At 43.9% G+C, this 16,836-nt stretch overlaps 1 protein-coding gene across 3 annotated transcripts; it reads left to right on the top strand.

Annotated features, from left to right (window-relative positions):
• The first annotated feature begins 3,034 nt into the window (after nt 1–3,034).
• Nucleotides 3,035–15,765, top strand: TBC1D7 (TBC1 domain family member 7). Of its 3 annotated transcripts, XM_018563653.1 has the most exons (7): nt 3,035–3,151; nt 6,857–6,937; nt 8,701–8,888; nt 9,444–9,581; nt 12,050–12,195; nt 13,341–13,470; nt 15,562–15,765. In XM_018563653.1, exons 1-7 carry the CDS (start codon nt 3,040–3,042, stop codon nt 15,646–15,648), a joined length of 882 nt encoding a protein of 293 aa, XP_018419155.1. In that variant the 5' UTR covers nt 3,035–3,039; the 3' UTR covers nt 15,649–15,765. The 3 variants fall into 3 exon arrangements, with proteins under 3 accessions (XP_018419155.1, XP_018419156.1, XP_018419158.1); XM_018563654.1 differs by lacking the exon at nt 6,857–6,937 and having other exon boundaries at nt 15,562–15,758; XM_018563656.1 differs by lacking the exon at nt 9,444–9,581 and having other exon boundaries at nt 15,562–15,729.
• Nucleotides 15,766–16,836: the final 1,071 nt, after the last annotated feature.

Below are 16,836 nucleotides of genomic sequence, written 5' to 3'. Positions count from 1 at the left end.
GCCACACACCTGTAGTGCCATTACTTGCTAATAGCACCCCAAACGCAGCCTGTAATGAACGTTTTTGCCCAGGCATTCACACACGTCAAACACAAGCAAACGTGTTGTCAAAAACATGTGAAGCTCACAGCTGAAAATGCCGCATTGAAATGAATGGACTGACACATGGCAAATGCGCACAAAAGTGATGCAGGTGTGCACTAAGTGTAAGCTGGACCTTAAAGTGCTTTCATTGCGGAACAATAAATGTGTTTTTTTAACTAGCTTCTTGTTGTTTTTCTGTTCTTCGGCAGTCTGTGAATTGTAGTAGTGACGCATTAGAGGTTATTGAAAGTTCTGTTTTATAGTATTTATATACACCCTGTGACTCCAATTCACATTCGCTTTTCCTTGCATTGTTAGATCTGCTTTAAAGGCTAAGTTTATGCTTTCAACCATGTTTCATGTTATATGCATATATAGTGTGTAACATAGAACATGATGCAATCCCCAGCCCTCATCTCAAATCCCTTCCACTTACCTGAATTGTAGGGCTGCCTTATACACTTAAATTCGGAATGGCTGTGCATGGCAGCCACACTTCACACTGCTCGATTATCGTACGAAAACCCGATCGCATACGATTATCGTACGATAATCGTGCAGTGTATGGGCACCTTTATACACTTAAATTCGGAATGGCTGTGCATGGCAGCCACATAATTTATTTACTAATCCATTCACAGGATCTGTGAATGAAGACTACAAGTCCCACCATGCAAGCCTGTCATAAAGGAAAACCTTTCTGTAATTTTCCTTTCCTGGCGCCTATACATGGCACCATACTTTTGATCAGAGGTATGCTGCCATGTAGTAGGGTTGCCATCTGTCCCAGATTCTACTGGACAATCCAGGTTTTGAGCTCTGTATGTGCTGTGTCTGGGTTTGAGCTGGCCTGAAACTCGGAAATAGCACATACAGAACTCAAAACCCAGATTGTCCAGGTGAATCTGGGACAGGTGGCAACCCTACCATGTAGGCACCAGGAAGATGCATGCAATGCATTGTGGGCTCACATGCAAAAAATTAACAAATGCACTTTTTGTATCCAATGTGGATGCATTTATTTTTTGCAAAAGGCAGACTCAGCCTTTAAAAACCTTCCAAAACCAGTCCTATTTCTGATCAGATGGGTAACTTGCTGCACTGCACTATATTTATACAGAGTAATAAGTAAGACACAGAGCTGTAACTGGGATCTACACAAACACTGTACTTTCAGTGACCACAAGCTCCCCCAGCAGCACTCCCACTTCACACAGCTGAGATCTACACAAACACTGTACTACCACATGCCAAAAACACAAAGGATGCAGGCATTTTGATCCTTCCAGGCTACTGTTGGGCATGTGTTGATGACGTCACGACTAGGAAGTAATCTGACAGTGGATTAGAACCACGGTGGTTAATAGCAGCTGTCAGTGGCAAACAACATCAGTTCTGATCTCTTGTAGTCCGTGTCTTCTCCTACCTCACATACTGAACAGGTTTGCTTCCATGATTTTATGTCTGTCTCCCTTGTCGGTTCTGCTCACTGACAGCCTTATGCTGTGATGTGCAGCCTTTATTTATAGAGATGTCCTGCTCTTTGTTTTCTCAGCCTGGTACACAATGCCTATTTACTAGATCATGTTTAGATCTGTCCACATTGTGAGAAATACAGATCAAGTGACGCAGCCTTTTCTCTCTGCTGCGTGTGGAATGCATGGTGGTGGTGCTGTGATTCAATGCAAAGGGCAGCATTCATCAACCACATAACCAGTATGGACGTTAGAAAAATATATATCAAGTTTGTTATGTACAATTACTCAAGGACATAGCACAATAGAATCACTTAAAGCTGAACTCTGGGCTGCCCCTGCACTGCAAGGGTTAAATGCTCATTTAGGTCTAGTGTATCTGGTAAAAGGATTTTTACTTACCTGATCCCCAATTCCACAGGCTCCCTCCAGGATACAAGATCGGCACTCACAGCCTCCCCCATATTCCCTTGGTTGGAATCCTGCTGATGTCATCAAGCACAATGGAGGGCCCATAACCATGCATTATATGTGAGGACACCGAGGGACAGATTAAAGGGTTGGACGTAGAGAGGACAAGGAGAGCACTGACTGCTGGGGGAAGCAGGGACCAGGTAAGTAAAATTGCTTTAACCGATACTCTTGATCTAAATGAGCATTTAAAGGAGAACTATGGGGTCAGGGCTTTTTTCCCATTGTTCTCCTTAGGGTAACGGGAGGACACAAACTAGCGTCCTCCCGTTACCCTAAGCTCAGTATACCGCGAGCTACAGCTCGCGGTATACTGAGACGCCGCAGCCGGAGCGGATCCCGACATCGATGTCGAGATCCGCCCAGCTGCGTGAGTGACAGCTGGCTCTGCCTATCTAGAGGCAGAGCCAGCTGTACCCGCCCCCTCCCCTTCTGTTCCGCCAGTCAGCGCTGGAGGATCGGAGGGGGGAATCCATCCCCTCCCCTGTCACGGCAGAGAGCCATGAAAGGATCGAGAAGTGAGCGAACACCTCACCCCTCGATCTACTGAGCCGACCTGTGACAGTCTCATTGTCACAGGTCGGCTAGAACTATGAGGTGAGTGAAAAGCACTCACCTCATAGTTCTCCTTTAACAAAATGCATAATCATTAGAATGTATGAATAAAGCATTAAAAACCAAAACATTCTAAAAAAAAAGCATGCAAATGTAGACACACGAGTTTGAATGGAGACTCAAGGTGGATTGAACAATTGTATTGAATCATTACTGTTGTTTTTTCATTCGTATAGTGTACTTGATTTCATACTCCATTTTATTTACCTCCCGGGAAAGTTGCTGTATTTAAAGCAAAACTTTACTTGCTGGGGGCCCCCAGAGCTCTGCTCATGATGTGCAAGCATGCTCCACAAATGCCGAAGCCCATATTTCCAAGGCCTAGTTGTAATATGCTGCCTTTTCCATGCCATCATTTTGCATATTAATAAAATGTTTGTTTTCAGTTTAGAACATGGCAGAAGATTCCCAGAGAAATTTCCGGTCTGTGTATTATGAGAAAGTTGGATTTCGTGGAGTAGAGGAGAAGAAATCCCTGGAGATATTGCTGAAAGATGACCGGTTAGGTGGGTACAATGAAAAGCAGAAGAGAAAAATAAATTGGTATGTAGCTTCATAAGCGGATGCAGCAACACAATCATGTCTCACATTACTTTGATCCGCAAACTCCAGATGTAAGCGAAAAAGGCTGAACTAGGATGTAAGCAATGACTGTTTAGGGAGTGCACGTGGAAATGAATGCCTTTGCCCATCTGTACATTGACATATACTGTATATTTACAGGGTTATTCACTAAGCTGCCGGAGGCAGCCGGGTGAATAACCGAGCCGTAGTAAAGTGAGCCGAACAAAGTTCGACTATTCACTACGGCTCAGTACGGCTGATTTCATCGGCTGCACTCCGGTCAGCCGAACATGCTCTGTGGGTTCAGCTGAGCCGAAGTGCAAAGGACTTTGACTCAGCCAACATCTGGATCGGCTGAGCCGAAGTTCCGGCAGCTCACTCGCTGCTGTTTACCCCTATTCTCATAGGGGCCAAACGGCAGTGAGTGAATAGCCGAATGCCGCCGAGTGGCATTTGGCTCGGCTATTCTGCTTGGTACCTCCGTGGTACCGAGCAGAATAGCAAATGTGAAAAAAAAAAAAGTTGGAAAAAAATGTTTACAAATGTAAATAAATAATACATTTAAAAAAAGAAAACAATAATAATGTAAAAAAAAATTGGGTGGAGTTAACAGTGACAGCCAGCTCCGTCCAACTGTTTCCTATTGGCCGGCACCTGCATTGCCGACCAATGAATAAAAACTGGGCGGAGCTGGCTGTGACGTCACGGCCGGCTCCGCCCAGCTGTTATTGTTTAATGACAGATCAGCATCCCCAGGTCATTTGGGGACGCTGATCTGTCATCACAACTGGGCGGAGCCAGCCGTGAGATCAAGGCTGGCTCCGCCCAGCTGTCATTTGCAAGGCGTTCACCCCGCTTCGGCTTTCACTTCGGCTCAGTCGAGCCGAAGTATATGCCTTTGGCTCGGCTGCCTGTGGGAGCTGTAAGGGCTATAGTGAATAGCCCGCACAGCAGCCCTTCAGTTCGACTGAACCGAAGGGGTCCTGGGGCCGAAGCTACTCGAAGGATCAGACAAAGTAATGGCTCGATCCTTAGGCTAACTTTGTGAATAACCCTCTTAGTCTTTTAAACAATTAAATTGGATATAAAATGTTTGATATTCTTCAAATAACCAAATATGATTTTTCAAAGAAATATTACACTGTTTAAACTTTTTGAAAACTTGTTAAAAACATTTTTGAAATACCAGTTGCCTGGCTGTTATCCATATCCAGTAGCTATAGTGATCTGACTTTACTTGCTACATTCTTGTTTTGGATGAGGAACTTTAAAGAGAGGTAAAGACAAACCTTTTTTTGGCAAATTTCTCCATCCACGCTAAACAGCATGCATCAATCTCCCGATGTGCCACTGTCAGAATACCAGAACAGTAACGGCATCTGATTGGCTGCCATCACTGTTCACCCTGAAAATTTTCAAACCGGCTCCTTTTGGTTTTTTTTTTTTTGATCGAAGGGTGCTGACAGGGCCACCCACTGCATCAGTGTGTATGTCCAGCTTTACTAATGTGCTTCTATGACCCAAAGTCAGCAAATAGAAGTCTTTTGCCTGCAATCACCTGACAGCACAGAACTGTTTTGCAGCCGAGAGGATCCCGACCTTGTTGTCAGGATCCCCCCCAGGTCCCTAGCTGACAGCTGCCTTTACCTGTGTGCTTGTGGCTTAGAGCCAGAGCCAGCCTGTCCGGAAGAGAGAAGCTGATTGGTTGCCATGGGCAACTGCTCCAGATTTTGTCTGCTCCAGTTGTGATAAATTGTTGTCAAAGAGGAAGTTTGGAGCACACTATAATTCTGACACACTAAAGGTGCCCACACACCTTGGGATAATCGTACGATAATCGCGGGAAATCCCGCGATCGTACGATTATTGTAAGGTGTGTGGAAGCCGTGGGACCTCTACTACTGTAAGGTCGCTTGACCTTTAACTTACGAACATGTTCGAAAACCCGCCGAGAATCGTACGATTTTCGGCGGGTGTGTAGCATGTTCCTAAGATAAAAGCCGGGCGGGCCGGTGTGCACAAGCGCACACTGCCCGTTCGGCATTGCGGTCATCGGAAGCCCGCCCCTCAGGGGGCGTGGCTTGCGATCATCGCAAGTACGATCTGCCTGTCCAAGATGGGCAGATCGTAAGTTTTTTAAATTACTTTACAACCATCGCAAGACAAAAGTCTTGCGATGGTTGTAAGGTGTGTGCCCAGCTTAACAGTTTCTTTTCTGAACTTGAAGCATGGATAAAACCTGGGGAAATGTGCATGTATTGCAGAGATGTACAAAATATGTTTGTTTTTATTTTTATAGTACTTTGATATACACTTCGAGCCAGAGATAGCCAATGAAATATAATTCAAAGATGGGAGTCAGCAATGGCAGCTTTCATACTTCTTTCAACAAAGGTTTCCATTAACATTGCAATTCCTGAGTTATCAGAAGATGAAAATTCGTTTGATAATCTCTATCAGAAAAACTGTTGATGGTTCTAAATATCGCTCTGTGTCTGGGAACTGGTGTTGATATTTATAGCAGCATTTCCCAAACCTGTGTCGGCATAGATCAGGGGTAGGCAACCTTTGCTCTCCAGCTGTGCTGAAACTACAAATCCCATAAGGCATTGCAAGCCACAGGCATGACTCCTAGAGGCAGAAGCATGATGGGATTTGTAGCCTGCACAGGTTAAGTGTCTCAGCAGTGCTGGTTATCTGCCTGTGTACAACAAAACATTTTGCACTTTTGGTGGATTTTGAGGACTCCTTATGGAAACAATATCACCGTGTTACCATAGTTGCGAACATTTTCAAATTAAAATGATTTCTAGAACCGCGGAGTCTGCATACCCTAGGTCACTATGACTGTAACATCTTACAGAACTACCTTATTTATAATTGCCAGTTGTCTTGCCTTGCAGCTGTTGCATTAGGTGTAATTGCTATTATGATTATTATTACATAGGATTTATATAGCGCCAACAGTTTGCTCAGCGCTTTACAATATAGGGAAGACATTACAATCACATTATAATTCAAGACAAGATGGTAAGGAGGGCCCTGCCCCTGAGGGCTTACAATCTAAAAGGCATATGTAATAACATAAAGGATAATGAAGTGTAAGAGGAAAACAAACCTTGAAAGAAAAATTGACAAATAGGGGGACACTGTGGGCAAACAATATCTAGAAAAGTCATTAGAGTGTATTTCAGTTCACCAAAAAATTTATTTTGTCAGTCAGGGATTATGGTGGACAGATTTCTTCCCACCCTGCCCCCTGTAGCTGCAATGAGGGGTCCTGCGCGCCCTGCTTGATTTTTATATTATAAAGAATACAGTAAGAGGAGTGGAAAGACCTCAAGAAGGAGGAAACAGAACCAGCAACTGTGGTAGAGTCTCTAAAAGATTTAAAGTGGCGGCAGGTGCCTCAGTCCACAAGTCTCCACCAGTTATGGAAATATCACTTTGGCCTGGATACCCTTTTTAAAGGCTTGTAATCTTTTTAGCATAGTTCAAAGTAGTAAAGGTTTTCCAATCAGAACCTGCCAGTTACCGATATATTCTTTTAGACAAAGACTACTGTATTTCCAGGATGTAAATGAGGCTTTTAGGTTTTCTTCTTGCACAGTTCTGTCATGTGACATATTAACCTTTTTTGTCCACAGATATTGAAAAGATTTGTACCTTCAGTCAGAGATTTCCTCTTCCATCCATGTACCGAATTCTCGTATGGAAAGTACTTCTTGGTATGGATAACATTTTCAAAGTTCCTTTTACAATATTAAAAATGAGTAGGGATGAGCTCAGGTTCAGATCAAATCTGGTCCAAACCTGAACTCCTCCGAACGTGGAAGGAGTCTCCTTCTGCTTCCCCCCAATCAGCTGCGGCTGGGAATTCCCACACATAAGCAAAGAGGCAGGATGCTGTGATGTTATCCACCTTATATGACCACATGGCTATATTTGGTCAGTGACATTAGCACAAGCACCCCCCCTTTGTTTATGTGCAGCTGCAGGGTGGCGAGTGCCCCTGCCTACATCTGCTCCATGGTACTTCTAGGTTTAGACTGAGTTCGGTCCTAACCTGAGCTGATCCCTAGTTGTCAAATGTAAGATGAAATATAGTAGACTTCACATACAATAACTGTCTGAAAGTTAAAATGTCTGTATTGTTGACAGCAACTAGTCAGGTTCTTCCATTTTGGAAGCTGACAGTTGTTGTTTGTCCAGGGCAGCACCCAAACACTTTTGATGCACAAGGCCCTTTAAAAACAAATGATGTATTTGACTGAAAGCTGCAGATTTAATGATGTCATTTGAAATCACACTTATATGAGATTTTAGCAATTAGGTTTTCATATATTTAAAATAAACTGCAGATCACCTGCTCTATTGATTCTGCGCTGAAGCCTCAGCCTTGTTTCTTTCATGAATATTAGCAGCATTTTCCTTATCCTATTGGTAGGCTTGAGAGCAAATACAGAACAATCCTAAAGCTGGAGTTCTACTTTAATCCTACTAAGGATTAAAGTAGAACTCCAGCTTTACAAATCCACAGCTACTACAGTGTATTACAGCGTCTTCCAGGAACCTCCTACAGTCACTATGCAGAGGGATTTCCCTGGTCTGTTAAAACACAGAGGATGCCTAGTATTTCTCTCAATGAATACTAGGCATTCTCTGGTTGAAAGAAAGGTGATGAAGTTGCTTGGCATAACAGCTGTAGCAGTGACCAGGAAGACACTACTACACTATAGTAGCGTGGCTACTACAGTGTATTGTGGATCCCTGTGGCTCTGCCTGGGATTTTAGATAATTTTATATATGCTGGAGTTCTGCTTTAATCTCTCAAACTTTTCCTAAGGGATTCCAATGTCAGCTGAGTGACCATGTGTTCTAGGTCTGCATATATGCAAGTCTGAGATGGTCTGCCAATAACTATTTGGTCTACTTCAGGATTAGGCAACCTCGGCCCTCCAGCTGTAGTGGAACCATAAGGACTTACAAGATTGGCAGCCACAGGCATGACCCCCAGAGAAAGAAGCTTGATGGGATTGGTGGCTTCAGGAAATCTGGAGTGCTGAGGTTGCCTACCCATGGTCTACTGTACACCCATCTGCCTAAGCGTTGTATGTATGCTCCACTTCTCATACTGATCATGTTGGGTCTACAGGTGAATCCCAGTTGAGTTAGAGTAGTCAGGCCCTTCGTTTATTCTTCAATTGATAATACCATTGATTTCTTAGATATTTATTAAATTACAGCTAATCTTAGTTCTAACTAAAGATCATTTTTTTTAGTATACAGTATATTATTCATGGACGTGTTTTTAAAGCTGAACCCCTGGAGAGGCAGATATTCAAAATACAAAAGGCATGTCTATTGTTACATAAATCTTAATGTACTTTGTTTTGGATCTGTTCCAAAATCCACTGTGAAACTTTGTCTTTGGGGAGGAGCTTCCCTATATGTCTATATGCTTTAATTCCCTTTCGGATTTCTTTTTAAGGAATTCTGCCCCCCCACCAGGAGACTCATCTAGTGGTGATGGTACATAGGAGGGAGCAGTTTTACGATGTTCACCATGCTCTGCAGGTTATGCGTTTCATCAATGACACTACGCCCCAGACAGAGGCGTTCCTCCATATGCATCAACTGGAGATGGGTAAACTGTCCCGAAGCAGCCTTTACACTCTGGTATGCCCAATGGTTTATTATGTATTTATATAAACAATACATGTCTGCTGTGTTATTTGCGGTTGTGTAAGTCAACACAAATTCTTTGTAGATCACAAATGTTTGGGCCATGCAAAATGTCGATTGCTCAACAACAAATCTCTAGAATGGCTGCATCAGGCACCTTTCATCGACTGCAGTTCATTTATTTCTACCAACATAAATGCTAAGCAGAGTGATTATGTAGCAGCTACAGATCACTCATGTGACAAGACCTTTCGAGCGAACTATTAGAAAACCCTACTAAAGGTATAGGTGAGCTGGAGGATTTCAGACATGGCTACCTTAATAGCTGCTGGGAATCCCTGGACATTTAATGTAATGCGTTGCCCTTCGAAAAAAGGGAACTGACAACCCAGTTGTGTGCAAGCATTTGTCATAATATACCTTTTAATATTTAATTTATACTCTTTAACGGTACAATAGAGCCATAACAAGTATATATTAATTTGGTGATTGGTGTTTATAGTGTACACACTCTTTCTTTGTTACTGTAGCACAAACTTTATATTCCAGGAGCCAGAGGATGAGTTGTTCCTGGCCATAGCTAACACAATCGAGGAGATGGCCGATGATGACGTGGATTGCTATTGGCTCACCAAACATTTTGTGCATCATTTGGACACTAAGTTTAGGGATTCGCAGGCTGCGATGGTATGTATACAGTGTTCTTGTACCTAGAATGATTGTGTGAATATGGTGTCCATTATGATACTCCTCAATTATTAAACACTTTCACTGATCGAGGTGGCCGAGTCTACTTGATGAATGGACTTACTCTTCTGCACCTGACTGCTCTGCTAGCTAATTCCACACACACTCTAGTAGGAAGAAAGGTAGCACAACCCAGCATCATATAACAAGTGGCTGGAGCCCTTCCTAGATGCTCATGTAAAAAGTTTTCTGAATCTGGCTGCAGAGGATTTTATAAGCGCCCCAGACTGAACTGTGGTAGACTCTTTAGTCCTGCAGCTGTTAGAAAACCTTGCTTCACACATAGCAGATGCTCCACTACAATCTGCCTTCTTTATTAAAATGGCTGAAGGAAAAATTGTTCCTTCACCTGTATTACCCCTCAGCATCCACAGACAAATCCCTTAGAAGACGTCTCAACAAATATGGACAATTCTGCAGTTTTCAAATCTTGTTTATATAGGTGAGCCATTTGTATTTTCTCATTACATATGCAGCGTTTTCTTCTGCTTTACAGTGATGTACAATGGCTGTTCTGTCCTACTTCTCTGAATGGAAGTCTGTGAGCCGGACAAATTAAGGGAACAATTTGCTTCTTATGTAGCTGATCTTTTATCTCAACAGCTGTTAGGCAGAGTAGCTGAACATTAAAGGAGAATTATGAGGCGAGTGATTTTCACTCAGCCTCATAATCTGAGCCGACCTGTGACAATGAAACTGTCACAGGTCGGCTCAGTAGATCGGGAAATGAGCGAACACATACCGTCGCTCGCTCACTTCTCGATCTATCCCTGCAGAGAGCCGAGACAGTCACTCACAGCTCCCTGCAGGGATTCCCCCTCCCCGATCCTCCAGCGATGGCTGGCGGAACGGACGGATAGGCAGAGCCAGCTGTCAATTCCGCAGCTGGGTGGATCTCGACAGCAATGTCGGGATCAGTTCCGGCTGCGGCGTCTCAGTATACCGGGAAAGGTATACTGAGCTTTGGGTGACGGGAGAATGCTAGTTTGTGTCCTCCCGTGACCCTTAGGAGAACTATGTGGAAAAGCCCTAACCCCATAGTTCTCCTTTAAGTGTTGGCTAATATAGTAGCTAATCCACCAGTCAGAGTTTTCTGGCCTCTCTTGGAGTACACATGCAGAAAAAATATAATTACTACAGCCAGTTGTGTTCCGTAGCCTATTGGGGGCACAGGCCATGAGATTCCATGTCATGCTGGGCACCAGGCTAACTACACAGTTGACATTTCAGCAATTCAGCTGCTATGTCGCCTCTCTGCCTCCAACTTGTTTACTGGACAATGATTGAGCCTCCTCAGCTCTGTCCGTTTAGTGTAGAGGTGATCCAGCAATCGGTAAGACTGGAAATAGTAGTAGTATGATAGTCTTGGCTGTGCAGTGTGTAAAGGTGCCCATACACTGCACGATTATCGTACGATAATCGTATGCGATCGGTTTTTCGTACGATAATCGAGCAGTGTGAACGGAGACGTGCGACCGTTTCTACTGTACGGTCGCACGTCTTCTGTCGAACCAGCATGTTCGAAAACCAGCCGGGAATCGTACGATTCTCGGCTGGTTAGAACGGTGCTCGGAAGATAAATGCTGAACGGGCCGGTGTGCGCACGCGCACACTGCCCGTTCAGCATTGCGGTCATCGGAAGCCCGCCCCTCAGGGGGGTGGGCTTGCGATGATCGAGAGTGCGATCTGCCTGTCCAAGATAGACAGATCGTACGTTTTTTAAATCCCTTTACAACCATCGCAAGACTAAAGTCTTGCGATGGTTGTACAGTGTATGGCCACCTTAAGAGGTGTGTGAATCCCAAAAATGGCTGATCAAACTTCTAGATCAATTGGCATGTAAAACAGTAAACAAATATGTAACTGCTCCAGATTCTGTCTGCACCAGTTTTGCTAGCTTCCCTCCCTTGAGTGGTGAGATGTCTGCCTGTTCTGTCCCATATACAATGTTAGCAGGAACTAGTGTAGTTTTGTCCACAATTCAGCTGCACACTCTTGTGAAATATTCATTGCTTTTTCTCCATAGAGCAGGGAAACATTAGTGTCTGCCAGCAAGCTGGAAAATGTGTGCCTGTTTTAATGAGAGCTCTTTACAAAGAATTAACACTCATTTCCAAGAGATGCTCGACTCGCTTGCATGGATTGGGTGATGTGTGACCATGTGTGGAGAAGTGGAGATAAATGAAGGTCTGTAAGTGGCATCAGCAGGGTCTGTTTTTTATTCCATAGTGTCCATCTATTTTCATGACAGCGAGCGATTGTGTCAGGCAGCAATGATGTGCAATGTACAGTAACCCACAGCACATCACTTTTTTCAGTCATCAATGTATCATTCGGCACTTTGCACATTTGTTTTATTAAAAAAAAATCTTTTTGCTGTCCCTGTACACAATGATTTTATTTTTCAGCAAAAAGGATTTGAGCATTACTTAAACTTAGAGGACAGCAGACTGATGGCTCATCTGAAGGTGTGCAATGCTCTAGAAAAGCTCCCGTATGACTTGTGGTTCCGGAAGTGCTTTGCAGGTTGTTTACCGGCATCCAGCTTGCAAAGGTACGCATTTTATATGACATTACTTGTCAAACGAAGCTATTTTGTGGTTGGGTCTTAAAGAATCAGAAAATGTTACCTTGACTACCACCCCTCTCCTTCCAGTCCAATCAGCGGCAGCATTTGTGGTTGGGAGGGGGGTGCTTGGGTGTACTGGGTTCACATCAAGCCCAGACTCATCACTAATGTTAAACCGTTGAATCCCTCATGGGTCTGCATTTTTTTGTCCACCTCAGGTAAAAAGCCTTAAAGTCAGGGGTCCTAAAGTACCGGGCCACGCGCTGCAAATGACTGGTTATTTTAGGACCACAGGCACGGCCGTCAGTAGGTGGGTAGAGCCGGCCCTCCTGTATCGGGCCCCATCAGGTCATCTTTTGCAGCAGCCAAGGGGGTAGCTAGGGTGGCCGCCTGTCTGGGATTCAACCGGACAGTAACAGGCAGGCACACTGGCAGATGTGATGCTCACTCTCTCTCCTGGCTGTCTTTCCTCACTCTCTCTCCTGGCTGTCTTTCCTCACTCTCTTCTGGCTGTCTCTCCTCATTCTCTCTCTCTCTCTCTCCTGACTGTTTCTCACTCTCTCTTCTGGCTGTCTCTCCTCATTCTCTCTCTCTCTCTCTCTCTCTCTCCTGACTGTTTCTCACTCTCTCCTTGCTGTCTCTCCTCACGCTCTCTCCTTGCTGTCTCTCCTCACTGTCTCTCCTCACTCTCTCTCCTGGCCGGTTCTCCTCACTCTCAATCCTTGCTCTCTCTCCTGGCCGGTTCTCCTCACGCACTCTCTCCTGGCCGCTTCTCCTCACGCACTCTCTCCTGGCCAGCTCTTTTTGCTTATCCACCTGGCTGTCTCTCCTCGCTCATCCTCCGCGTTCTCTCTCCTGGCTGTCTCTCCTTATGTGGCCCCCTTGGAAGAAGAAAACGTGCCCAGTGGCCTCCAGGTCATTTGAGTTTAGACCCCTGCCTAAAATAAATATGTCTCTAAATATTTGTGTATAGGTGTCTTCTATGTCGGCTGTGTGTGTTTGTGTGCGTGTGCGTGTGCGCATATTGTTCTTTATACAGGACACTGTGTTTTACTTTGGTAGCTAGTTTTTGCTGCTGATCAGCGATGCCTCGTCTTCTAACACCCGCTATTCTTCTCAATTGTCTGTAGGGTTTGGGACAAACTTGTTAGTGGATCCTGTAAGATTCTTGTGTTTGTTGCTGTGGAGATTATGTTAACTTTTAAAATGAAAATGACGACCCTAAATAAATCAAACACTATGAATGAATTTTTGGAGAAGGTAAGAAAGTCCACTTTACTATGTGTCTATTGGGACATGCTCAAAACAGAGTGATGATTGTTATGCTGTTCACCAGAACCTTAACACAGCCTAGCCTTCTCTGCCAAGGCGTTATTTTGCTTACATGATGCAATCCACGTTAGGCCTGAAAATGACTTAAAATGCCCCAAGAGCTATATATTTCCTGAAAGCGCAGGCACTGTAGAATAAAATTGTGGCAGTTGCAAATTTTACGTTGCATGATATTAGTGCAACTCTTTATCAAACCCAACATTTCTGTAAAACACTTAATTTTAGTGCACAAAAAGAAAAATAAAGTTTCAAAAATAAAGTAAAATAAATGTAAAAATACAAAAACATTTTTCAAGTCCCCCACCGCTGAAAATGTGCGTATAGTAATGTAAACAGGTGTCTGGTGCGTCTATGTATTAAAACAACGATTGTGCTACACATTTTAGGTATCACTACGTCCACCAGAGTGACGGCAATAATTCTAGGAGCAATATTCAAGCTTAACATTAAATTAATTACCTGTACAGGCTTCTAAAGCGTCGACTATGGACAATTTGGGGTACCGTATTTTGTCACCATTTCTCAGGTGCATGCAATGTTGGGTATCTCTTTAATACCCATTTTTTGTAAAATATTAAAGAGGAAGTTATGCTGAGTAAATACCCAACCTGCCAAGCGTAAAAATTACATGCGCCCGTGAAATGGCAACAAAATACGGTACCCCAAATTGTCCATAGGCGTCGCTTTGAAAACCTGTATAGGTCATCAGTTTAGAGTTAACCGTGAATATTACTCCTAGAATTATTGCTGTCACTGTGACGCACGTAGTGATACCTAAAATGTGTAGCGCAATCGTTGTTTTAATACGTAGACGCACCTGACACCTGTTTACATTAGTATACGCACATTCGCAGGGGTGGGGGACTTAATTTTTTTTTTTTTAACATTGATTTTACTTTATTTTTTAAACTTTATTTTTCTTTTACCTAATTTCCTTGCTATCACACAAGGTGGCGCACAAGCCCCCTATGTGATAGCATATTAGTGGTGACAGGTTCTCTTCAAAGTGACATTGAGGGTCTATTAGACCACTAGTGTCACCTTTCTACTTCAAAGAAGCTTTTTAAGCGCAGATCGTGCTCGACTAGCTTATTCCTGGCTTCTTTAGCTGAGGATTGACAGCTGTGGAGCTGTAAGTGATGCAGTCAGCGTCGCTTCCATCTACATTCAGTGGAGAGGAGATTGGTGAACTGATGTTCGCCAGTCTCTTTCCTCTACCCCTCCAACATCCCTGATGTCTGTCCTGGGCCCACAGGAGGTCCCCATGGTCCCTGTATGTGTTGTGAATAAGCCACCATTCTAAGCTCGTTCCTGTGATGGACTACAATCTCAACAGGCCCGGATTTCCCACAAGGCCACCGAGGCCCGGCCTCGGGGTGGCAGCGGTGAGCTCTAACCCCGCCGCCCTGCCATCTGGTTGCCATTCACAATTGATGGGGACGGGGGGTTGGCGGCGCGGGGGGGTCGTATTGTGGAACCTGGCCTTGGGGCGGCAAGGAGAGTAAATCCGGCCCTGAATCTCAATACAAATTTGTAAACTAAATGTGAGATTGTAGTCCATCACTGGAATGAGCTTGGAGCGGTGACTACTTTGCAACACACACAGGGACCATAGGGAACAAAAGTAGCCACCCTCCAGAAGGAACAACAGTGTCAGCACCAATTCAGAGATGATTTGAGGGCCTACAGTTGAGTGATACACAAATAAGATACAGTTTTATTAATGAGGTACTTGAATGCTTTTCTTAAGATTTAACTCCTGAGTTTAGTGTCACTTTATCTGAATAAGCTGAAAATAGACGCTGATTGGTTTCTCTGCACAACTGCTCCAGTTTCTGCCTGCTCTAGTCTTAGTAAATTCCCCCGTTGTTCCTACAGAGAATGTACTGCAGCCAGGCAAAGGCAAACCACATTTCCAGGAGCTAAGCAATGGCTTCCTCCATGTTTCTTTCAGTATATTTTTCCTGATGGCAGGCATAATTCTTTTGCTGTCTTTAACACTCTTTTGTTCTCCTCTAGATTCCAGAAGACAACACAGATCAAATTGTGAATAAAGCTATAGATTTGTGGCATAAGCACTGTGGTATTCCTGCTCATTCTGTATGAAGATTCTATAACAGATGGTCACCGTGTTTTTTGTATATATCTGTTCAGATGCCCACCTCCCATTGGTTATTTATAACTTGTATATTGACTATTAAAGCGTAAATATTCAGACTTTCCATGTATGTTTAGCTTGACTCTTTCCATGTGTCTTTTTAATGCAGCATTCAAACAAACTACTCACCTGAAAAACATATACAGTGGCTTGCAACAGTATTCACCCCCCCTGGCTTTTTTCCTAGTTTGTTGTATTACCACCTGGAATTTAAATGGATTTTTGGGGGGATTTGTATCATTTGATTTACACAACATGCCTACCGCTTTGAAGATGCAAAATATTTTTTATTGTGATGCAAAAAAGAACAGAAAACCTGAGCGTGCATGACTATTCACACTTGCCCCTCAAAGTCAATACAGCTGCAAGTCTCTTGGGGTACGTCTCTATAAGCTTGGCACATCTAGCCACTGGGATTTTGGCACATTCTTCAAGGCAAAACTGCTCCAGCCCCTTCTTTAAGTCATGCCACAGATTGTCAATTGGATTGAGGTCTGGGCTTTGACTGAGCCATTCCAAGGCATTTACATTTTTCCCTTTAAACCACTTGACTGTTGCTTTAGCAGTATGCTAAGGGACATTGTCCTGCTGGATGCTGAAACTCCGTCCTAGTCTCAAATGTCTGGCAGACTAAAACAGGTTTCTCCTAAGAATTTCCCTGTACTTAGCACCTTCCATCATTCCTTCAATTCTGACCAGTTTGCAGTCCCTGCTGATGAAAAACATCCACACAGCATGATGCTGCCACCACCATGCTTCACTGTGAGGAGAATCGTGTTCCAAGGGTGATGAGAGGTCTTGGGTTTGCGCCAAATGTAGCATTTTCCCTGAACACCACAAAGCTCCCAGACTTAGGTGGTGTCACCATCAATTCAGTGAATGGATGATGGAACGATATGGATTCCTAATCTCACAAGAATACACTGCTGTACAGTGATGGATATGGCATCCCTTTTTTTCCCCCCTTATAATGCTGCATTTGGCATGGGGTGGGATCCCTGATTAAATAAATGGACCTTGCTTTTTAGTGCAAGATCACAGCTTTAGGTGACTTCTTGGCTTTCATGTGCAATCTGCTCACAGCTTCACCCTACCTCTCCTGCACACAACAGAAAAACACTGCACCCTGTCGTGAT

This window comes from Nanorana parkeri, unplaced genomic scaffold, assembly GCF_000935625.1.
Source record: "Nanorana parkeri isolate BGI_ZX_2015 unplaced genomic scaffold, ASM93562v1 scaffold684, whole genome shotgun sequence".
NCBI classification, from domain to species: domain Eukaryota; kingdom Metazoa; phylum Chordata; class Amphibia; order Anura; family Dicroglossidae; genus Nanorana; species Nanorana parkeri.
This window is presented reverse-complemented; position numbering and strand designations above follow the sequence as displayed.

Bases quoted from the DNA above. Each gene is read 5' to 3' on its own strand.
- TBC1D7 (XM_018563653.1), top strand. From the start codon at position 3,040: ATGGCAGAAGATTCCCAGAGAAATTTCCGGTCTGTGTATTATGAGAAA. The intron at 3,152-6,856 runs GTGGGTACAATG...TTTTGTCCACAG, and splicing joins GCTGAAAGATGACCGGTTAG to ATATTGAAAAGATTTGTACC. The intron at 12,196-13,340 runs GTACGCATTTTA...AATTGTCTGTAG, and splicing joins CCGGCATCCAGCTTGCAAAG to GGTTTGGGACAAACTTGTTA.